We start from the raw sequence: 25,546 nt of genomic DNA, 5'->3' as shown, positions 1-25,546 counted from the left end.
CTGAGCTGCTAGACTGGATTGTTCAGGTCAGGCCCATTCCAAAGCAAACTATCCTGCTGGAACACAAGTCACTGTTCTGGGTTTGCAAACAATAATTTTGAATTCAAAAAACAACTCCTTATTTTCTGTCTGGGGATTAGGAGAAACAGCTTGTACACCATTACCTAAGCCATCCTTGGTCTTTGCTAGTCAATACCACATCTGGATTCCCCTGCTTTTGGAGTTCTGATTGGAAAAGGGAGAATGAAGAATTAGCTGGATGCTAATTGCATGTGGTGGAAGAAGAGAGCAGGATTGGGTGCTGACATTACCTGCAAGGGAATACAAATAACTAACAAATACCAGCATCTACAGATGTCATGAACTGCCATATTGACCGTGAGACACAGTTCCAAACACTTCATATAACATCCCTCTACAATCTTCAAAAGTAAGTGTTATCACTATCCCTATTTTGCAGATGATAAATCCAAGGCTTAGAGATAATTAAGGCTCATTTCTAGGATGGATTTGAACACACACAGCATGGCACTCAAATGAAGAATTTGTAAGACAGTGAGAAGCCACGGGACAACACTGTACAAAACAAAGATTCCATCCAGGTAAAGTCACTTGTGACCTCTGAAACTGGCTAGTGAGACAGAGTCCATGAGATTTTTATTTCATTTAAATTAAATTGCAAATAGTCTGTGGTGGTTTGAAGGAGAATGGTCCCCATAGGTTCACACATTTGAATGCTTGGTCCCAGTTTTTCAAACAGTTTGGGAAGGACTAGGAGGTGTGGCCTTGTTAGAGGAGGTGTGTCACTGGGAGTGGACTTTGAGAGTTCGAAAACTCACACCATTCCTAGTGAGCTTTCTTTCTGCCTCATAGATATGGATTAAAATTGAGCTCTCGGGTACTATTCTAGCACAACGCTTGTCTGTCTGCTGCCATGCTTCCCACTGTAATAGTCATGGACTCTAACCCTCTGGAACTGTTAGCCTCAGAATTAAACACTTTATTTTATAAGTTGTCTTAGCACAGCAGTAGAAAAGTAACTAAGACACAGTCATACATTACTAGCATCTCCTGTTTATATTATGGAAAGAACCTCTGCCAAACGGCCAGATCTGGAAATACTTTGACAAAGAAGTAGGATATTTGATACATGACCCTTGGGTGCCAGTGAACCACCAATTTCCAGATCACTTCTTGAGCCATGTCCAATTGTAGATTTTGCCCTGCCAAAAGGTATCAACATAGGATGGAATGCCAACTAAAACACTGTCTTCTCTCAACCTTGACAAGAGCCTGCATCACCCCAGAGAGGAATGCTTTTCCAAATTAATCCCAAGGGGACATTGTTTGAATGGTTTGTACTGAGATTTGGTTTATGCTAGTATATCTCCAGGGAATGAGTCACTTCCCTATTTTTCTCTTCTTTTACTAGATCTTTAAGGACCCCTGCAACCCAATTGTAAAAGTTGGATGGCTGTCCTCCATAGTCTGTCATAGATTGAAGTTGTCTTCTCTAATTTTCTTTCTAATCCCCTTCAATAGGCACATTTCTAAAGGAATTCCCTGTTTCTAATAATAATAACTCTGGGGTTAGTAGCATAATAAACACGGGGATTCTACCAAATCCTATGGTAACTTTGAAGCCTGTAGTGACAGCTTTCCACAGAGCCAGGAGACTCGTAAAGGATTATTCTTTTTTGCTCCTATACTATAGTGATGCTGGTTTGCTTATACTTCTTAGTCCTCATCCTCTCCCTGAATGTTCTCTAGTTTTGGATCCTACTAAGAACTTCACAGCTGATATATGGAATATCTACCTCATGTGTCAAGTACTGGGAAAATCACAAAACAAAGTCCCTGCTCTCAAAGAAGATAGCTGCCTGGAGAAGGGAACTATCAGTAAGTAAACAGGAAATGACAACACACTGCATAGAGTACTGTGTTACGAAAAAGTACGATTGAGGATATGTCTCCAGACTTGAGAACTGAAAGAAGGTTCTTTAAAGAGGAAATTGTATCTGAGCTGAGGACAAATGAGAGGCATTAGATGAAAGAGCAAGATCTAAGTTGTGAGAGAAGGTAGAATGTTCCTACTATTCTGTGAAAATATCCCTGTGGAAATACCAATATTGGGTGTATTGAAGTCATTGTGAAGAATAAAAATAAATGATAGGAATGTAAGAGGGGCAGAGGTTCAGAAAGATGAGACAGGCTAGCCAGGTGATAATGGGTGTTGTCTTTTATGTTAAAGAGTATGAACTTTGCCATAAAGCTATAAGGGAGCCACACGAGTCTTATGAAAAGGTGATTCAATAAGTAGCAAAAGTGAGCAAGTAAAACTGCAAAACTTCCAGTGAGAAATTATACATAGGGGTAGGGGTTTGGATAAAACCAAATCTCCAGAATGGACCACACAACCTTAGGTACCACATGGCTTTACATGTGCTGTGCTTCAGACTGAGCCTCTCACCTAAGAGAGAAGAAAGTGACTACAACTCCCCAGGACACTTAAGAGGAATTTCATTCAACAGTACATGTGATTTGAGAAGACTGACATGTCAAGCCTGGTTTATACAAATGCACTATATATGAATATATTGAAATATCACAAGGTAGCCCATAAATATGCATAATTTGTATGTATCATTTAAAAATAAATTTGAATGAAAAAAATATGGGGATTTTGCCCTCTGTCTATGATCTACCCATGAATGATTTATTATAGTAGAAATATTTTCCATGATGTCATCAGGCAAAATGGTCACTGCAGGATGACCTTTTTTCTTTTTATAAGGTCTCATATATGTTCAGCAAGTGCACTACCACTGAGTCACAGCCACAACTTAACATTCTAGGACATCTATCCTTAGAAGTCCCAGACATGACTTTCTCTCAGAACTTTCTTTCAAAACTGTTTTATTAAACAAGAGAACAAGGCCATGTAGAGGACAGATTCCCAAGGCTAGACTCCCTTCTCTATCCAGCTGTCACAGTGCCCCAATATCCTTGTCCTAGTTAGATTGGGGTTTTTAGTCAATTTTCCATAAACCTAGAGATATCCAGAAAGAAAGAATCTCAATTGGCAAATTGCTTCCATCAGATGGTTTGTGGGAATCTGTGAGGCACTTTCGTCATAAATGACTGGTGTGAGAGAGCCCAGCCCATTGTGGATGATACCGCCCTGGGCATGTGGTCCTGGGGTATGTAAGAAAGCAAACTGAATATGCTTGGGGGGGGCAAGCAAGTAAGCAGCACTCCTCCATGACCTCTACTTCAGTCCCTGCCTTCAGGTTCCTGCTTGAGTTCCAGCCCTGACTTTTCTCTAAGATGAATTATAAACTATATCTTGAAATAAACCTTTTCATCCCCTAGCTGCTTTTTGTCATTTTATATGGAAATAGAGACACAAACTAATACAATCATCTTAAGTGGTAAGGGGAATAGAAGAGGGTGGGTACAGCAGGGCTATCAGAGGCCATGACAACTAATTGTACATTTCAAAGACTGGAAATGAGTTTGAAATCTGTCAGTATACAGAAATAACAATATTTTAGGAGAGAGACAAGGTAATTACCATAATTTGATCACTACACAAAGTATACATGAACTAAATCATAATACAGTATTCCATAAGTATGTACAAATTTAGCATTTTTAAAAAATTATTGAGCATACCCATGAAGTCTCCAGGGTCTTCATAAAGAGTAAATAGACCCAATTTAAATAAAAGAAAACAATTTCAGCCAAGCATGATGATAAAGGAGTACTGCCACAGTTTGAGGCCAGCCCAGGATACACAGTGAGGCCAGCATAAACTTTAGCGTGAGAACCTGTTTCAAGAGCAGAGAAAGGAATGAATTCTTAATTCTTTATATGTATAGAAATACATAAATGGCTCTCAGAGGAATTGTGATGCTTTTTTTAAAAGCCAGTTTTATGTGATATGTGCTGCAGAATTCCATTCCATTTCAGTGACGTTCTTGAAATAACAAGATTATATGGATGCAGGACAGATTAGAATGGTTGCCAGAAGTTAGAGACCTGGGAGAGGGAAATGAAAAACAAGATGGGTGGTAGGAGCTATGACGGTGAAAAGGGCAACTGGAGGGAACTGGGTAGCGATGGAACTGTACAATAGAGCTTCACAGAATGCTGCACACAGATACATTTTAAATGAATGTTGTGAGACTAAGATTGTAGAATGTGCCAATACCATTTTTTTTTTTTTTTTGGTTTTGATACTGCTTTAGAATTTAACCACTGAGAGAAAAGGAGTGACAAGAATACTGGGGTCTTCCCCTCTATACATGTGGCAATATTGTTTGAATGGGCTTTTAAAAGTAGAAAGTCTTTTTAAGTAGATGTATTTTCTATTCAACTGTCTATTTTTCTTGTGGTGTTTTGGTAGTTTGTTTGTTTGCTTGTTTTGGTTCTTTTTCTTTTTCGTTTTGTGTCGTTTGAAGGGTGGAAATTTCCTTTTATAGTTTTCAAATTTCTCATTACATTTATTTATAGGTATTTATTCATTTAGTGAGAGATAAACATGTCATGGTGCATGTGAGGATCATAGAACAACGTGTAGAATTTACCATGTAGGCCCCAGAGATCAAATCCAGATCCCTAGGCTTGGAAACAAGTGTCTTTACCTCATGGGCCATTTCAATAGTTCTTTTCTTTTTTTCTCTTTTAGATTAAATTTTAGGTTGCCATAGCAAGCAATGGGGCTAATTATGAATAACCTATCTACTGCCTCCATAGAAAAGAATAGGCTGGAGCTGAGTTTGTAGCTCTCAGTAGGAGAACACTTTTCTAGCATTTGCAAGTTGCTCGTGGTTGTTTGTTTATGAAACAGGATCTCTACAGCGCTCTGGCTGTTATGGAGCTTGTTACATAGACTAGGCTAGTTTCAAATTCACAGGCTGCCTCAGCCTCCCAAGTCCTGGATTTAAAGGTGCTCACGACCGTGTTCCAGCCAAGGCCCGACTTTTATCCCCACCACCACATATAAAAAATAGGCTGTTCAGAGCCAAGCTTGGTGGTATATGCCTTTAATCCCAGCACTAAGGAGGCAGAGGCAGGTGGATCTCTGTGAGTTTGAGGCCAACCTGGTCTAAAAACCAAGTCCAGGACAGCCAAGGCTGTTAAACAGAGAAACTCTGTCTTGAAAACAACAATGACTGTTCTCTTTTTAAAAACAATGTTAAATCTGAAGGCTCCCAACACAATCAAAATCAGTGGTCCAGTTAACCTGCTGTGTGTGCAATACATACTCACCAATAATAAAGAGTATAGTTTGTGTCAGGGCTTGTATTCCTTCCAGGGAGCCAGGAACACTTCATATAACTCAGGTTGTGCCAAATGCACTGGAGGTCAGTCACAGCTGACTCAGGATCACCTAGAAGATCCAGGCAAAAGCCCTTGTCATGGAAAAGAGTCAACAACCTAAACCCTAATCTCACATTCATTTCACCAGGAGTCACCCAGAACAGTGAAAATATAAATGTATTTGTTCACAGCTTTCTTTCTTACCTTTTATACAGATATCTTTTGTATCTCTAAATAAAACTTTACTCTTCTAACTAGAGAGAATGGTTAAAGTCAAATAATATTTCAACCCTATGCAATAGCTACAAATAACTAAATGAATGTAAAAATGCAAACAGACCCTGTGTTTTATCATTTTAATATTTATTTCAATTAAAATATAATCACTCTCTTTCCTTCCTCCAATAACTCCTATGTCTCCCTCACTTCCTCTCAAATTAATGGCCTCTTAGTCTTCGGTTATTATCATTATATACACACATATACGTGTGAGTATATGAATACAACCAGCTAAGTCTGTTTTTGTTGCTTGTGTGCATATGATTTCAGGACTGAATACTTGGTATTGTGAGTCTGCATATGGGTTGTGTGCCTGAGTACATGTCGCTGCAGAAGTCAGAAGAATCCAATACCTGGAGCTGCTGGAGTTACAGATGGCTGTGGGCAACCTCACATGGATGCCTGGGACCTAACTAGGGTCCTCTAGAAGAGGCAAGTTTTTCATAAAGACCCAATTTACTTTCCTCTTTTCTCATCAAGGGAAGTTCTATGGAAACATAGCATGACGAAAGATTTAATAGCTGTTTGTTGTCTGCTGTGACTGTAGGGGTTCCTCTTCCCAGACCCCTCTTTTCTGACATGGTTTTCTAAGTTAGCCTAGGATGACCTGGAACTTGCCCTGTAGCATAGACTGCCTCATTCTCCTGAATACTGAGATTAGAGATGTGTTATCACCAAGATGGCTAGCTATCTTTACCTTTTTTTAACTCTTTGTTTAGCTGGCTGATTTTAAAGGACTGGCTCAGCCTCCTGGGTTCAAACAATTCTTTCTGTCTTAGCCTCACAAGTAGATGCTGCCACACCTGGCCTGAAATCCTCCAGATGTGACTTCTCTCTTGAAAAAGATTTCACTTATCATGTCTGTACACTAATTCAATACACATGTTTAAAATGTCAGCTTTTCACCCTCCTGCTCCTTGATAGAATACTCCACTGAACCATCACAAACTATTTTATGTCACAATATAATTGCTTTCCGAATTATTCAACTCCTAAAAAGTACAAATATAGTAGGTCAAGCTGGTTTAAATCATCATCCCAGTTGCCTCACAGTCCTAAATATTATAACTTTACATGCAGTATATGATATGTTCTTTTGATCAGTGCAAAGCAGAGAGGCTTGAAGAACGAGCCATGAAGTGGTATGGTTTGAAAGTTGGAGGTGAAGCTAGGCCCTGCCTAACAAGGAGCCAAGATAATATGAAGAAACAAAATGTGCTAAGTATTTAATTGTAATCCTTTTAATGATTATAATAGGTAGGTATTCTCATCTTATAAATAAGAAATATAGTTCGGGGATGGGGGAAGCAATAAACAAATCAAGGTCACACAATTAGTCGCTCAACAAAGCTTGGATTTAGACTTTGGTACCTGGTGTCTGGTACCCTTGCTCCTCTCTGTGTATAAGAGGCAGAAGGACTGTCAGTGAGGGAGTACTAGTGGACAATGATCCTCACCACCCAAGAACTTTTCCTTTGAGTAGTCATGTACTCAGGCGTGGTCAGCATGATTATTCTCAGTACCAAACTAATTTCCATATGTCATGAATCAGACAGTACAGTACCATAGGTTCCCTAAAAGCACCGGGCTTGAAGACCTAGAGCAAGTCAATTCATCTTCTCTCTATCATGAAACAAATCAGGGCAATAATGTATGCTTTACTTAGTGCAGATAAGTGGTTAAGGCACATTTTAGGGAGGCAGGGAGGGAGAGAGGAAGGGAGGGAGAGAGGAAGGGAGGGAGAGAGGAAGGGAGGGAAGTATGTGTGTTCATTTTTCAAATAATAAAAGACAGCATTTTAACTATGTAGATATCATTACTATTCAAACTCTCTGTGAGCAACTTGAAGTGGCAACATCCCCAAACTTGTCAGTATCTAGGACAGGTCCTGACACGTATTTGACTCAGCAAAACTTTGAGAAAGAAATGAACTCATCACCAGTGACTGTGAGGACAATGAGAAACTGGGTATGCTCTGGTACTACCAAGGGAAAAAATTTTTATCTGTTACCTTCGGGGGGCGAGATGCACTTTTTCACCAAAGGACCAGGCTTCTTACTTTCATTGGCACTACACTGGGACCCCACTTGCAGACAGATTTTCTCATTTAGGGGTAATTCCTCTTTACGACAAGTTTCAGGAGCAATTTTCTGAGAGTAGAAAGTAAAAAGAAAAAAGTAACTTCTATAGAAAACACAAAAAAAGACACCTAAATAACAGTCTTAGCAGACCCAAATGTTTAAGAAAATAATGATCAGCTCTTAAATGGTATATGTCAGTGATGTTCCACTCTTCTGCCACGACTTTGGACGTTCAGTAGTGTCACAGTCCTGGTTTTCGTTGTCATAACTTCGAAGCAGAGAAGCAAGACACCACTGACATTTAATAGAGGTGAGGAATGATACCTGACATCCTGTAAAGAACAGGTTAGCCCACCCTTATCCTAGAAAAAAATAATTGGCCTACTAATAAATGATTAGCCTGGATCAGGCACTAATAGTACCAGCTCAAGTGAAGATAAAGACAAATTCCCACATCTGAAAGTAAAACTATTATAACATTCACTTAACACTAACATAAACTATCTATAAGGAAACTGGAAGGAAGCAAAGTCCATCAAGATCAAGGTTAAAATATGTCACATCAACACTCCAGTCATCATGGAGATCTCCGGAAAAGAGGGTCCAAAGGGACACTTTATTTAGCACGTTTTTGTGGTGTCTGAGTAAGTTTCAAGGGTTGCTAAATATACACTTCCACATTTCATCTGGAACACAGATAAGGACGCTTTGTGGAACTACAGAGGTTCCAGACATTTCAGAGCAGACACCAGAAATCTAAGCCTAAATCACAAATCTGCTTGTTTTGACTCAGAACGAAGTTATTACAGGACTCTCTAGGAAACTGACATTTCCAGAGGTGAGAGGAATAATTAAGAAAGAAGCCGCTTTTAATCAGAGTTCCAAAGACAGCACTTCCTGTTTTGTAAAAGTTTCTGACTCAAGTTTCCCATAGTATTTCCTTTCATAATTTCCTGTTGGCCATGAAGAGGGAGGGAATGGTCACGTCTCGCTTTATCTACCACCTCAAGCAGCAGGTGATATTTTACATGCCTGCTGCTGGCTGGGAATGAGGGAAACCTGAGTTGCCTTTGAAACCAGGAAACAAAGATGCTCTCAGGAAGTCACCAGCAAACCCATCATGAATATACTGGAGCCATCATATGCATATAGAAAGGGAATAGTACTTTGGCACAATTCAGATAGTGTCCTGGAAAAGTGGGGTGGGATGACAGAGAAATAGATCTTTTTAAGTAAAATCCTGGCTTGGAGAAAAGAGGTGGTGACTTAACAGGGACTTGGAGAACCCAGCAAAATGATGCTTATCCTCACGGGGACCTCCAGCTTTCTATTCATAGCCAAAGGCATTTTCACAAGGAATTCTTGATTCTTTGCCAAGAACCTACTTATCACTTGGCTTCCCATATAGGCCTCTCCCTACCATGATGTAAAAGAACAGCATGGACAGAAGTCTTCCTGGGATGCCTCCTCTTTTGATTGCCCCTTTAGAAACCAATGTGTGCAGAGGATGAGAGGTCTCAGACCAAGCCCATGGAACTCAAGACCAACCCTCCCAAGAGAGTGATATGGGGGCAGAAAGGCTTCCAGTGTTAAGTCTCATCAACATCCCTACTTTTTGCATTACAGGTTGCTAAATGATCCTTCCTAGTTCTCATCTAGGACATACATTCATTCTCTAAGGACACCATGAAAATATGTGCTGGTAAACCTCATACATTAGGGCTACGAGTATAACTCAGTGGTGCAGTACTTATCTCAAAAGTGTGATGCCTTGCTTCAATCCCTACTATCACAGTGTTTGGTGTTTCTTATTTAAAATAACCTTTTTTTATTTAAAAAAAAACTTTTTTAAAGAGATCAAAATTAGGATCATGGGGGTGAGGTGGGGAGGATCTTGCTCCAGAGTTTTTCATACTGTCATTTTTTAAATTAACAATTACTTCTGACATAAATGTGACTCTTCTAGATATATGCATAATAAAGCAAATATTTAAAGATGGTAATTTAAAAAGTCTCTTCCCATGATGGTGCATGCCAGTTATCTCATTATTTGTGATGTAGAAGCTGAAGAATCAGGAGCTCCAGGCTAGCCTCAGCTACATAATGAGACAGACACCAGCCTGAGACACAAGAGAGCCTGTCTCAAAAAGACAGTCTCCAACTTTGAAGTATGTAATATTAAATTGGTATGAATAAAATTGGAAGCTTGAATATTAATGATCACCAAATCTAATGTACCTCTGTGTATCAGACAAGAAACAAAATTCCTCCCAACAGATCCCGATGAGGTATGTGTAACTTTCAGCTTTGGTGCATTGTTCCAACAGGAGCTGCTATAATGACAGTATTCTTTACCTCTCTGGGAATCTAGCCTTCTAGTAAAATGTATCCAAGCCTAAGGCTGTATTCCTGAATTTCTCTGCCTCCCCAAAGAGGAACGCCCAGTTGGCTCCATCACACCTTTTCCTGACTCTCATTCTCTCCCAGCAGGAAGGGGAGCCAGCCTTGGCTTATGCCTCCATGCATGCTTGGACTGAAGGGCCTTTGATTCATTATCCCAGTGGGACTTCCCTATCTCTTAGTGATGAAAGAAAACCTAAAATGCATTGCCAGAGCTGCCTTGGCTCGCCAGATTGGGGAACTAATGGACAGGGATAAAACAATCATGGAGGATAACTAGTGACATCAATCTTTTGCTTTTCAAAACTTCTGGACAGATCTCTAGTATCTTGATAAGCCTCTCTGTGAAAACTGCAAACTTTAGACTTGATCTTATTTAGCAACTTGGGAGCACCAGACTTCTGCCTAAGCTAACCCTGTTTTCATAGGCCTAGGGGTTAATTACAACCTTAAAGATGATACTGAGGTTTCATCCAGAGGACAGGAAGAGAACATTGCTTTTGCCACTCATTTGCAGCCTCAGGGCAATAAATTCCAGGAAGTCTAGAAAATACTACCTCCTGGATTCCCCAAACCACATCTCTTACTACATAAAATGAAAGAAGATATACACTCACCAAAATAACTGAACAGATGTATCAAAAAGAACCTAGTCATCCAATCCTGTCAGCAACCATTTAAATGAGCTGATTACGTCTAACAGGCACAGTTTACCTTTTTTGCCCAGGCAGCAGGAAATGCAAACCCACCACTAACACCTCATCTTTCCATTTTCCCATGGCATTTACTTTTAGATCTCACAGTCCTTGTATATCCACCTGTATACATGATTCATGAGATGTTAAATGTAAAAAATGCTCTGAAATTGAGTGTCACACTAATACCTGAACACAGAGCTACAGGCAAGAATATAAGAACAAACTCACCAAGAAGAGAACTGGTTATATATGGGTGCCAAATACATACAGCTATTTAGTATTTTCTATCAGAACCATTAATTATATTCAATCATCAATTAATTAACAACTATTTTCAATTTTTTTTGGTGAGAGCTGTTTCTATAGTTCTCCCCAGATGAAATTTGACAACAGCCTAAAATAAAATTCCCACTCTGAAGATTAAAATTTGACTCATTCTTGGCTTTGATCCACAGTGGTTGGTCACTTTACGTGAGCCATGGCATGTATTGTAGCAAACTTACCTTATCCTGTTGGTCATCAAAGTGACTAAAATATCTGAGACTGCAATTTGGACTGGCTCCCTCAGGAGGACTCCATGTCCATATTATTGTGCATAGATTTTCGACAGAGACACTCAAATTCCTCACGGGTGGCGGAACTTCTGTTCAAATCAAACAAGACAAACATTTATCAGTGCCAGCCAGAATTTTTAATGGTTTATTTAATCCATTCTCCCACATCCTAGAGGCCAAGACCAACATGCTAAGTTGATATCCAACATTTGCTGAGACAGGTAGTGTTACAGTTTCCACATATTAATGACAAAAATCTCTATAGACACCTTCTGTAATAGGGACTACTGTTGGCTTCATTCTAAAATATGCGATGACTATTTGGGTGTGGTCGTTCACATCTGTAATCCCAGCACTTGGGAGCCGGAGGCAATAGGATTGTCCTGAGTTTAAGGTCAGCCAGAGCTGCTTAGTAAAGTCAAGGCCAGCCTGAACTGTCTTAAAGAAGTAGGGGGTGGTGATTAGGAACTTGTGGAGGGGAAAATGGGAACGGGAATATCATTTGAAATGTAAACAAATAAAAAGATTAATAATAAAAAAGAGAAAGAAAAGAAAAAGAACAAAGAAATAGGGGCAAAAGATGGGTATCCCTTTGGGAAGGGAAGAAAAGAGGGAAAATCAGGTTGTCAAGGTAACTCATTGGGTAAAGTCACCAGCCCACAAACCTGGGAACCTCAGTTCAGTCCCCAGGGTCTACAAGGTAGAAGGAGAGAACAGACCCTTGAAAGGTGTTTTCTGACTCCTACACACATGAAGTGGCATGCATGTGCAAGCAAATATATATACATATATATATGATATTTTAATTATAATCATATTATATTTATATTATTATATTTATAATACAATATATATGTAACATATATATATATATTACATTTTTATTTTTAAATAAATAAATTTTTAAAATACATTATATTTTTAAATTGCAACAGCAAAAGTAATGGAAGCATAAGGAAGCCAGTTGTTTTACCTCCATACCACATGATCAGTGACAGCTGGGACTGCAATAATGTAGCTTATGGTCACCATTTTTTTTTTCAGATAGTTTCTCATGTAGCTCAGACTGGTTCCAAAGTCACTAAGTTATACTCCTGACCTTCTACCTCCACCTCTGAATTGGCTTAGTTACAGGTATATACGCACCACTATGGCACATTTCTTTTCTTTCTTTCCTTTTCCTTGTGGTTCTATGAATAGAACTTAGAACCTTGAGCATAGGAAGTGTCTCTGTCACTAAGCTATATCTCCATCTCTAAGGTCATATGCTTAGTTAAATATAATTAAATATAACTAATATAAAAAAACATTCTTTCCTTAGTATCCATGTGAGGTCTATTACATAATCCTATTTGGAAAACAAAATTTGCAAATGTTTGCAAATATTTGCATATAGTTCATGTACATCCTTCTACATACTTTAATAGTACATAGATCAATGTTTATACTGTATTGTTTGGAGGAATAATAACATGTTCAGTACAAATGTACCAAATGATTTTTGAATTTTTTTCCCTTTGTTTTAAATCTACAGGCATTTGACCAACAGATACAAAGTCCATGAAAGAGGAGCCTATGGATTCTAATTTATGTATTAATAGTTTTGGTGATAGAGTCTCACTATGCAGCCTTGGGTGGCCTAGAACTTGCTATGACTATGTGGACCAGGCTGGTTTTGAACTCACAGGGGCCCACCCACCTTGGGACTATGGACTCTTTAAGAATTAGCATTCCCAAGATTATTCCTCCAGAATATTGGGGCTCCTCACACTTGATACAAACAGTTTGCTCACCAGTTTTCTGACTTTGCAAACCTTTAGTTGTGCTCAGACTAACATGTCCTGGTCCTTGTTTTTTTTTCCCCCCTTTGTTTTTTGTTTTCTTGTTAATATAGCTTTTCCAAAGAAGTACTTAGATGGAGACTTAGCACCCCTGACTCCCCTGGGATCTGACACTAAGCAGCTGGAGAGGGAAAGTAGAGGAACCAAAAAATGTATCTCATACTTTTCTGAGAACTTCTAACAGCAGTCCTGTGGCAGAAACTGGATGGGACTGTAGAGGAGTTCTCTGCCTCTCTTTGAAATGCTTCTGTAAACATTGGAAAATTCGTGTATTAAAGGCATTTACAAATCTACCCAGACATGGGAGGCCTGCCTGCAAACAATCCTAGCACTTGGAAGATGGAGGCAGGAGGATCTTGCACATCACCCTACAATGCAAATGAAGACCCTCCAGGTCAAAACCAAAACCAAGGCCAACAACAAAAGTAACAAACTAAAGCAAAAAGCGACCCTCTAGGAGCTAAGAGCATAGCTCAGGGGCAAAATATTTGCCTATAATTTGCCAAGCCCTGAGTTCTACTCCAGCACTGAAAATGATAATAGCTAATGTTATTAACATAATGAACTAAGAACTATAGTTATAGTGTTTGGGCAGCAAGCCTTTAAAGCACTTGAATCTTGATATTCCCTTACTCCCCTGATACTATGACTGCTAAGATTTTTCCCAAGGCCAATTTGGGGGAGGGTACAGTCCTGGGCATGCCAAGGTCTTTGAAGCAGGAAATTCCTACCCCAGTGTCTTAAACTGAGCTAGGAGCTTGTTATGGTGGCCCACAGACATAATTTCACCACTCTGAATACTGAAGCAGAAGGATCACTGTTGAGTTTGAGGTCAGTATAAGCTGTGTGGTGAGGTCTATCAATTAGGATTTTAGAGACCACAATATAATTGAGCACTTCCTCAGAGTTTCCAGAAAGTATTTTTGCAAAATAATACAAGTTTTCGCAAAACTCACAGATACCTGGTGTGGTGGTTTGAATAGATTTGGTCCCCATAGACTCCTGTGTTTGACTGCTTGACCCCTGGGGAGTGGCACTATTAGTAGGTGTTTGAGTAGGTGTGACTGTATTGGAGGAAGTATCTCATTGTTGGGGTGGGTTTTGAGGTCTCCTCTTATGCTCAGGCTCTGCCCAGTGCACAAGACAGTCTCCTCCTGGCTGCCTTCAGATCAAGTTGTAGAACTCTCAGCTCCTTCAGAACCATGTCTGTTGGAAGTGGCCATGCTTCCCACCATGATGACCATGGCCTAAAACCTCTGAAACCTTAGATAGCTCCAGTTAAATGTTTATCTTCACAAGAGTTGCCTTGGTCATGGTGTCTCTTCACAGCAAAAACAAAACAAGAAAAAAAAAAAAAAAACAAAAACTGAAATAAAACAAAACCAAAAACAAATAAAACCCCCCAAAAGAAACAAAAAATCAAACAAAAGTCCCTTACTAAAACATCTGCTTTAGCAGTTTCTGATACTCTGTCTATCCAGTTAGTCCCCCCCCCACAAATATTAAAGACCTGATAATAAAAGCAATTGAACTATTATTTGTCGTTATTTCTATTAGATTCTAAGTATTAGGGTAAACCCTACCTCTGTTTTGCTGGGTTTTTATTTGTGTGTGTTTTGGGTTTTTATTTTTGGAGATAATGTCTTACTTCTGCTTATTCTGCCTTGAATTCACAATGTAGACCTAAAACTAACAGCAAACCTTCTACCTCAGCCTCTGATATATTTGAAATCTATCAAAAGTCTGCCCTAGTTCTAATCTCCCAAATAAGATTACATTTTTCCATCTCTTTGCAAATAGTATTTACTAGTATCTCACTGGTTGGGGCGAGGGCTGTTGAGCCTTTCCTTTCCTTTCCTTTCCTTTCCTTTCCTTTCCTTTCCTTTCCTTTCCTTTCCTTTCCTTTCCTTTCCTTTTCTTTTCCCTGAGTGGATGCTTCTTAAAAGTTAAGACTTTCTACTACCCACATTTTAAAAACTGTACATGGATGCAGGGTATACTTATTACAGTATAGTAAACATCTGTAATATGCCGCCCTACATAGATAGCAATTGTACTGAATCTGGTGAGCTATAATCTCAGCACTCAGAAAGCTAAGACAACGAAATTGCATCCATTTTGAGGCCATTCTGAACTACATTGTGAATTCCAGGCCAGTCTGGGTTAAGAGCTAGGTCCTGTCTAAAATGCACATACATTCACTTGCAACACACACACACACACACACACACACACACACAGGGAGAGAGAGAGAGAGAGAGAGAGAGAGAGAGAGAGAGAGAGAGAGAGAGAGAGAGAGAGAGAGAGAGGCACACACACACACACACACAAGCACTCCCAAACCATCATCATCATCACCACCACCACCACCACCACCATGATGGTGACCCCATGCATACTGGGCGGCAGATTCCAGGCAATATGAAGACATATCCTAACTAGGCAAGGTGTCTCATGCATGTAATCTCAGCACTTGAAAAGCTGAGATACAGGGATTTTCAATGTCAAGCCTAGATTACAGAATTAATCTTTCTCAGAAAGAAAGAAGGGAGGGTATGAGAGAAGGAAGTAAGAAAGAAGAAAAGGAAAATAATCTTTTTGCATTTAGAGACCCTAAAGGTAATTGAAATTTTGCAAACTCCAGATAAATCAATGAACTAGGAATAATGTAGTTATTTTCAATCAAGATTTGATCAGTTTTAGCTTTCCACATAACAGTGGCTATGGAAAGTTGACCCTGGGCAAGCAAAGGTGTGTGTGCTTCTAGAACAGCTGACTTGAAGCTTGTCAAAGTAGGCAAAGAGAACCCTGCCCTCCAACTATATAAGAGATCTGTATCTTGATCACTGGTTACTCTTCTGATAAGAGAGGCAGAGACAAAGGCCATGGCAAAGTTGCCCCATTGACTATCATTCCAAGTCCATCATCTTCTGGCATAAGTGACTTTCAAGAAATTCACATTACTGGCACCCCCTTTCTTTTCCTCATTTTCCCCGTTTTTCTTTTTAAAAGCTAGCCAATAAAGAATTAAGGCATTTAAAATTAACTGCATACATGAGGAAGATTAAGGACAAAGCTTCCAAAAGAACTAAGAGAGCTTCAAGTCAGAGACAGTCTTAATAATGAAAATAAACAGACACAGATAATCAAGCAAAAATATCCCCAAGTGAATACAAGAAAAGATTGTCCTCAGGACATAAGAGGATAGCTTCACATACAAAGTCACAGTGGTTAGGATAGCATGCACATGCCCCATGCAAGCTGGACCAAATCCAAGCCTGGAGATTGGAGGCGGACATGAAATCCCACCCCTGGCTGAGGAGCCATTGGCAACTGATAGTTTCTGGCAGAGAGAGAGAAGTTAGTTTTCTTTAAGAGTGTTGCCCCTGGTGGGTTGCTCATACTCTAGTGGAAGGCCACACACACATCCATGAATGTATGAGCAGCAGAAATTGAACTTGATGGATTAAAAAAAAGACACAAAGTCAGATGAGTAGGGAAGATGGCTAGGTGTATGGATATTGAAGGAGTTGGGGTGAATATGATTAAAATTCATTGTACAAAATTCTCAAGGAATTAATAAAAAGTTGGGAGCCAGTGAATAATCTGCTTTCCAAAATTTCTATATTCCTTTATTTAAATACTCTATTTTCAATAAAATCCGATCACAATTTATAAAAGGGAATAGTAAAGTATAGGTATTCATTTTCTCTCTCTCTTGGTAGTGCTGAGGATGAAATCCAGGGCCTTGTATATACTAAGCAAATGCTCTATCACTGAACAACATTTTTTTATGTCTTAAAGATGCTTAAAGAACTAAAGGAAGGTAAGTAAAACAGAAATAGCAACAACCTAAAAAGAAACTAAAACTAAATTCTGAAAATGTAAAAAAAAAAAAATAACTGAGCCAGGCATAGTGGCTCTTTCCTGTAACCCAGACAGAGGCAGAAGAATCACCAGGAATCTGAGGTCAGCCTGGGTTATAAAGTGGGCAGTCAGAGCTACGTGAGTGAGATCCCATGTGCACCCCCAAATAATAATGAAATAAAATAAAAAACAAAATGAGGAATTTAAAAATAGATTGGATCAAAGAAATAAAATAATCAGCAAACTTGAATATAACACAATGAAAATTACTGAGTGAATAACAGAAAAATATGGATCTTAACTTTGAACTTGTAGATGTATGTGTTTGATTTGGAGGGTCTACAGAGGATAGGAATCCAGAAAGGACATATGATACAGAAGAGAAGAACTCTTAAGGTGGGAGGGGATTATATATATATATATATATATATATATATATATATATATATATATATATATATATATATACACACACACACACACACGTGTGTGTGAGTGTGTGTGTGTGTGTGTGTGTTATAAAAGTAAGTTGGGCAGTAAAATAACAAACGGGAGTTAAAGGCTTAAGCAGAGATATAAGAGAAAAGAAATAACAAAAACTCTGTATGTATGAGAAAAACACTATAAAACCCACTACTTTGTAAGCTAATTCATATAGAGACCTGTCATGATGGCTCATGGTTAAGGTTACTTGCTGTTAAGCTTAACAACCTAAGTTCAAGCCCGAGAACCCACATGCTAGACAGAGAATACTGACTCTTAAGTTGTCCTTTAAGTTGACCTCCCACACCTGCTGGGTAGAATGCTTTTCTTCCAAAGTAAATAAAACATTTTAAAAGGAATTTGTACAGATGTACCCCCCCAACACACACACACACACACACACACACACTAGAAGACATGGGTTATTAATTGAAAATTTCAGTGCCAATTATGGGCTAACTCCCTGTAAGTTATTGGTCAAGGAAGCCTCAGAGCCCCTAACCAGCAAATAACAAAAATATCACCACTTCTTTTCATTATCCACTGTAGATAGATGTTAAGACACACCATACTTTGGTTGCAGCACCCAGAGAAATCAACCTGGAACTGATGATAGCCAGATTTCGAAGAGCTGAAATGGGTTATGTAGGCTGCTGGAAGAGAAAATTTACCCAACTGACTTATCCAGCACCACACTGGGTATAGTACAATACCAACCTGTCAGGAAAGATGGTCCCATGGGTGTAATAATAACATGACTACTATTGGAGTAACCAACTCTTCTCTGACAGGATTTGAGGACTGCTCCATGGAAAAGAATTCATACCTAGCACTGTAAATCTAGTCCGTACAGAGACAGCTCCTACTGAGATTGGCTAAACTTGTCTCCTTGATTCAGTTTCATACCTTAAACCTAGCCTCTTTGTTTATCTCTATCTAATCACCCCACCTCCTTCTCTTTGTTTAATCTGCATGCAATAATTCTACCTCCTTCTTCAACTGTGTACAGTAATTTCACCTTCCTATTCAATTAATTCTATCTAATCAATACAGTGAGCTTTCTGACATGTTGTGGCTTCTCCACTAGAAAGCCCAGACCACCAATTCCTAGCTTTCTGCCCACGTGTCTGTATGTCTGTCTTTTTGCTTCATTCCCTTACAGCCAAGTCAGGTATGTTCCTAGAGCTGCACACAGAAGTTACCTATACAATATCAAGTCAGTAAATATTTCCAACAGGGGTAGTGGACTGGCTCATGGGGCTCCACCCCTTGGCAATTGGTGGGTGCTAGTGGAAGAACAGCCATTTTTTTTAAACTATGGCTGTTGGTAGGTTGCCCATGTTCCTGAAGGCAACACTAACAGGACTTGCTGTTTACCATAGGTGTTGTTTTTTTGTTTGTTTGTTTTTTTAAGAATAAAGAAGAAAAAACAGACCCCCAGAAACCTATGGGACACCATCACTACATCTACATATGTAATGGGAGAGGGGTTAAAGAAGACAGAAAAAAGAAAGAGAATTGTAAGAAATACTGAAGGGCAAGGGGGAAATTGTCCAGATGGCAAGGCAGGCTTGATTATAATCCTGGCACTGAGGAAGTGGAGACAGGCAGGCCCCTCGGGCTCACTACTCAGTCAGGCCTACTTCACAAGCTACAGAAAGAAACCCACAGGAAGAAATGAACAGTGCCTGAGGACCGGCCTCCTAAGCCTGAATAAAGAAGGGGATGGGAAAGGAGGAGAAAGGGGGTGGGAAGGAAGGAGAGAGACGGAGGCTGCCAGGCCTGGTGCAAACCTATCATCCCAGCACCTCGGAAGTAGAAGCAGGTAGATCAGTTCAAGCTTATCCTCGTCTATGTTACCTAACAAGTTTCAAAGCAGTCTGAGCTACATGAGACCCTGCCTTAAAATCCAACTCAGACAAAAAAAAAGTAATAACTGAAAACTCCCTAAATTTTATGGAAAATGGGATTGGAAATCTACAAACACAACCTAACTTTATAATTTAAAGAACTATACAAAGGACAGGGCAGATCTGGTTAGGAAAATAAAGGAACTTACAAAGAAAAGAATAGAGATAAATAACGTAATAAGTGGCAAAGTAATAAAAACTGAGGGATCCTTTAAGGCAGTGTAAATCTTTATATACTATACATTTCCAAACATTTTGCAAAGGCATTAAGAATAAATAATACTTCCTTATTTGTTCTTTAAGGCCTGCATTATCTGATCCTAAACACAAATAGACTAGTAGAAGAAAGGAGAACTACAAATCATTATAATCACATCTGTAAATCTTCAATAAAATGTCGGTATGGTGATTTCAGTAACATACCAAAAGGACTGTACACTATGAGCCAGTGGGATTTATTCCTGGAAGGATGACTCAACATATGAAAATTGATCAATACAATATATCACATAACCACAATTAAAGGAGAAAACAAGATGGCATTATCTCAACTGATGCAGAAAAAACAAAAACTGACAAAACTCGGCAACTGGAGCTAGGGTTGGAACAGGGAAGAGGCACTGGGTTCAATACTCAGCAGGCATCACCACCCAAAGAAATGCCTCTTCATAATAAAAACATTCAAGTTTGGGCATGGTTGCACATGTCTACAGTCTTGTCTACTCAGGAGACTGAGGCAGGAAAACTGACTGTTAGTAGAAGTGAGGCTGCGTTACAAGGCAAATTTCCGGCCAGCCTAGGCAACTTAGTAGAACACTTTGTCTCAATTAGAAAAAATTAAATAGGTTGGGAGTGTGGTGACAGAGGCTTTCCTTGAATATGTGAGGGCCTACATACAATGCCCAGCTTTGAAAGAAGACACTGCTGAGAGAGCATCATTCTTATAAAAGGGAAAGGGGAATGAATTCAACAACCTAACGCCCTCAGCGTCAAGGCTGAAGTATATTCAGAGAACCTGCATGCAGTTAGGTCCAACCTAACACAAAGCCTGTTTTCAGAATGCCTAGGGTTCCTGAGGTCCTGGGTTCAACCCCAAACATAGCAAAGGGCAACTCTCTAAAACAGAAAATATAATCTCCAAATTGTAAGCACATACAAATGCATGTGATTTTGTAATACACAAATAAAAATTTAAGACATATACATAAATAAATGGTGACTATATCTGAATAGTCTCTAGGGGTCTGGGGTGACTTATCTTACTACACTACAGTGATTAAGAACATTAACCGTGGAACCCAGTTCATATCCCAGCTTTGAAGCTACTCTGTGGTAAGTTAGTTAACCTCCCCGCTCCCCAATCCAAAAAGCAAGGGGGATGGGCACCATAACCTATCGAAAAGGGTGATTATAAATATTAAACAAGTTAAGGTAGGAACTGTCTCACACCTGCAATCTCAGAACTCCAGAGGCTGGGGAGGAAGATTGCCAAGAGTTTAGAGCCAAGCTGGGCTAAGTAACAAACACCAAGCCAATGGGGGCTATGTAATAAGACCTTGTCTCAAAAAAAAAAAAAAAATAGGTTAAATGTTACAACAGTTCCCACACAGAGAAAGTTTTATAGAACTAACTAGCTGCTTTCTTCAGAGACAAAATGACCAGTCACATATGTTTTCTGGGTTCTGAGACATCACACATTCTGCTTCCGTCTTCCTTTGACATCAACTTTCCACCATTTACTGGGAGATGATCACTGATTCTGGACAGAGGAGTGATGAAGATCAGACCCAAGTAGGCCTAGCTCAGCCTTTAGTGTGTCCGTATATCACCCATTCCCACATTCTATGTGAATTAGGAGTTAACACCATCAGTAATCATTTCACTATGAGGTGCTTGGTTTAGCCAATTACTTTTGCTTTCTCTTGTTCAGTCTCAGGAGTTGGCAGAGACATGTAGATTTCGGGAAAAATGAAGGAAATCTTAAGAGTCATACGTGAGTCATCTGCCTTTTTTTCTTCACATGCAGTCATCAACTCCTGCTCCTTTTTTTTCCTTTTGCTACATCTTTCATAATCATCCACAATCACACTAATGTGCTCCCCTAAATACCCAACAATATGGTAAGATACCAGTAAGCAATGATCCTACATAAGAGGTATATACATATTGTGCATCTTTCTAATAAAGACCTGAATGTTCCAGCCATATTCCATTTCACTAACCCTCACACTTCAATGGTTCCCTTTGCCCAGGCAAGACTCCTTGCTTGCTTTTCTTTACACTAGTCCCTGATCAGGATGTTTAAGAGCAAATAAAGAAAAGCTCTTTTGCACAGACTGACTTTACTATTCCTTCTAGGTTCTTGACTAGCCACTGCCTCATCTTTTCTCCTACTTAACCCCCACCACACACACACCCACCCACCCACACACACACACCCACACCCACACACACCCATACTCACACACATACACACACACACATTGGAAATCATTTTCTCTATCCAAACTCTATCTCTCCTAATGGTCTATCTCAAATTTGTTTTGCTCTGTGAAATTTCCAGCGTCTTCAGTTTCCTCTCTTCTGAATGCCTATTATTTGGAGTACATGGTCCAGCCATTGTGAAGCCAGTCTCTAATATATGACTAGTGTGCATATATTTTCATGGATCCCACCTAGTCCTTATACTAGTACACTGGTAGGCACCTACCTAGCTTTTCTGCATGTCAAGAGTTCAAGGCTAGGCGTTATTAAACCATGCCTCAACATGGGCTATTGAGCTAAACAGACTAAACTAAAGCACTAACTAAACTGTAACCCCCCACGGTACCTTGTTGCTCTCCATAGTATTTTATTGGATTGTGTATTCAGACATACTATATTTTACTAAACACACAAAAAAAAAAAACACGCACCTTCTGCTAAGAGTATACATTACTGCATCTGACAGAGACTTGTGAAAACACAACTTTAAATAAAAAAAGAAGTATAGATAGCACTTAGAAAACTGCTGGAGAGACAGGAGACATGGGCATTCTGGTTATTAAGCAATGCCACAGTTTAGCTACCGAGCCAAACTAGTAACCTAATCATTTTTAAATACTCAGCAGGATCAAAACTAGAGAGACACTTAAAATGTTCGTAAGGAGCCCTCAACACCCAGACACAGAAATTACAATTAAAACATTTGATTAAAACCCATAGAGCCCAATGTCTTCACCCACGAGAAGGTTGTCACATAGGGAGAGAGATGATGACTAACCCTGAGTCTCATATCCAGTCAAAGTCAGAGCCATAAAAACGTATACCTCTGAGTAATTAGAGATAGCAAATGTGTTTTACACCATAGCATGAATGCAATGTTTCTAACAGGGTAAAGAGTTTTTGTAGTCTAAGGTAGCGACAAATGATAGTGGCAAAAATAAGTTGGGGTTTGACAGTCTTATTTGGATGGCCCTTTGTTGTTTCAGGTGTGTGTGGGAAGGAGCCTGCAGGAGGGAATGTGTTAGAATGACACTGTGAAAATTAGGACATTAATGAGATTCGTGACCTTAGGTAAGTCTGTGGACTGCAGTTTTCCTATACCTATGGAAACCTGGTATCTTCAACTGAACTGGACATACTTCCTAAGCAAAAATTATTCTGTATATTCTAAAGTTCTAACTCAACCTTCATAGCTTGGCTCAGAGTAAAACAAACAAGGCAAACACTTGAATAATTATCAGTGTGACTCAGCCCTTGAGCACTTAGCTAGCTTGCATGAAGCTCTAGGTACCCTCTCCAGGAACCCAGGAAACAAGGGCAATTATTGACCAATGGACTTAAGCATCCCTCAAATGTCACTCAGCTGACATTACAACTGTAATTCCCTACTCTGTCTTGTTTCTCTCCATAGTATTTTAGTGGTATGTGACATACCATATCTTACTTAACACACAGGAACATATACACCCTCTGCCAAGAATATAACTAACTTCGTGATTCCAGGACGTCATCCTTTTTTTTTCTATTAAATCCTCAGCCCCTAGAAACACTGCCTGTCATAGATACTACATATATTTTGTTTTTTGTTGACAGAACATGGGGATTTCCTAATTAACATCTCAGCTTTTGTTTCAAAACACAGCACACTTGGTAAACATTCGTTAGTAAGTGTGTGTGTGTGTGATAATAAGACCTACTTTAAAAGGCCCTGATTGCCACGCTTGCCAGGCCTAGTCTATGAGGAAATCATTCACCTTCGATTTTCACAGCAACTCTGCCAAGTTCATTTAGTTAAAAGTTGTTCACAAGCTCCAGGGCATTGGTGTAACTTCCCAAACAATGTACGACTTTTCCATTAATTAAGATTATCTTCCACGAAATTCTGTTTATTAAAGTTGGAAGAGGTCTGTCCGGATGCTGGTCAGGCATTCTCAGCGGATTTCTGATTGCCAGAGGAAGCCTTGACCCTGTGTCATTTTGATACTAGGACTAAGATCCATCTTTAGAGGCTCCCTTTAACTTCAACAGCTAAAAGTCACACTTCCAAACTGAGCAAGGAGCCCTCGGGAAGTTCCCTGTGCCATCCCAATGTTCCCCATCCCTTTAGAGACAAAGCCTCTTGTAGGGGTCATTTTGGCAAAAATCTGTTTCCCCTCAGTCCCCTTCCTCTAGACGCCAGCCTCCTTGGCTCTTCCCTAGTGCTCAAGGGAAGTGAGATGGCCAGTCGCCGAGTCCGGTTCCCCCGTCACAGCGCCTGGGAAATCCCCTGCACCCAGATCTCTCAAATCCAACAGGATCGGGGAGACCCAGCACGAAAAGCTAAGGCTAGCGACTTAGCACAGGCACAGGGCATCGAAGGGACGACCACCTCAGCGCGCACCCTGGCCACGAAGATCGAACTCCTGGCGTCCTGCGGGCCCACGTCCCTGCCGAGCCTCGTCCGTCCCACACTCCCACCAACCCCCTGGTGGCTGTCACCAGCCTCGGACCACACTCACCTGAAGCCAGGGCAACCTGGCCCATGGCGGTGGCACACAGTAGCAGCACCAACAGCTCGCCCAGCCGCGCCGGCCGCGCCATGCAGCCCCTCGCCTCGGAGCCCGGCCCGGCTGGAGCCGCGGCAGTCTCCGCCTCCTCTGTTCTAGCTCCCACTTCCCGGCCGCCGCGCGCTGGAGGCCAGAGCCGGCACAGACGGGAAGGGCCGCCCCGCCCACGGCCGCAGGTAACCCGAGCGCGCGGGGGCGCCTGGGCGCAGGCAGCGGAAGGGACTGGGCGGGGCCGGCGGCTCTGGGACTCCCACTGAGCGACACCTGCCTGCCTCCTGGCCACCACCTGTCACAGCTACCTGGGAGTCCCGTGGAAGACCCAAGGCGACTTCCCCTGGAGCTTTGTGGCAGGGCTCCAACCACTGGCCTCTCCACTCCTACTTCGAGCTGGATGTTTGGTTGACCCAGGTGCCAAAGGCTGCACCCTACTACATACTAGGGCAGGGTCATGTAGGAAAAGAACCTTGGCCTGGGAATCTGGAAAGCTGGCTTCTAGGTCTCTGAGCCCTTGTTTCCAAAGTTCTGACTCCTAGATTAGTAATACCAACCTTCTTTATTTCTCTGGGTGGACTTGAAGTATAAATAGGGGACTTTAGTGACACTCTGCTTTGTGGATTGGACAATGGTATATTTGAAAGCTGGTAATAATTGACTTGAATTTTTAAAGTGACATTGCCCAAAACAAAGGATTGTGTCACTATCCTGTGCACTTAAATTGTTAAAACACACAATCAACTTACTATAGATTTAGGTTTCAAGGTACATACTGTAGACAAGTGTGGTGTTTCATACCTGAGCACAGTGGCCTGGATTAAACACGTGTTTAACAATTCTGGGACTGAAGTAGGATTGTGACCAATTCCAGGAGAGAGGGGCTTGGAGTGAGAGGGGAAGGGGGAACAGGGAGATTGAGAGATTGTAAAGCTTAGTGAGTAGAGATGGAGGAAGAAGAAAACTGAATCCTGCAAGTTGTCCTATGAACTCTGCATGGGCACCATGGCATGTGTGTGCACGTGCACACACACCTACATGAACATAATGGAAAAAATGTGAAGAATATGTAATGAGAAGATACAGA

The 25,546-nt window shown here is 40.4% G+C and overlaps 1 protein-coding gene across 1 annotated transcript in view; it reads right to left on the bottom strand.

The window, feature by feature from the left end:
• The window catches only part of IL13RA1 (interleukin 13 receptor subunit alpha 1), a 58,376-nt gene extending 33,830 nt beyond the window's left edge, over positions 1 to 24,546 (bottom strand). The window contains exons 1-4 of the mRNA XM_080910360.1: positions 24,421 to 24,546; positions 11,287 to 11,426; positions 7,616 to 7,754; positions 5,275 to 5,395 (exon numbers count right to left, since the gene is read on the bottom strand). Of these exons, the coding sequence (XP_080766486.1) occupies positions 5,275 to 5,395; positions 7,616 to 7,754; positions 11,287 to 11,426; positions 24,421 to 24,502 (482 nt within the window). The 5' untranslated portion in view covers positions 24,503 to 24,546. The remainder of the gene's footprint in view (positions 1 to 5,274; positions 5,396 to 7,615; positions 7,755 to 11,286; positions 11,427 to 24,420) is intronic.
• Positions 24,547 to 25,546: the final 1,000 nt, after the last annotated feature.

Source organism: Micromys minutus (assembly GCF_963924665.1).
Source record: "Micromys minutus genome assembly, chromosome: X".
NCBI lineage: Eukaryota > Metazoa > Chordata > Mammalia > Rodentia > Muridae > Micromys > Micromys minutus.
The sequence above is the reverse complement of the archived record's forward strand: the minus strand, read 5'-3'. Positions and strand labels throughout refer to the sequence as shown.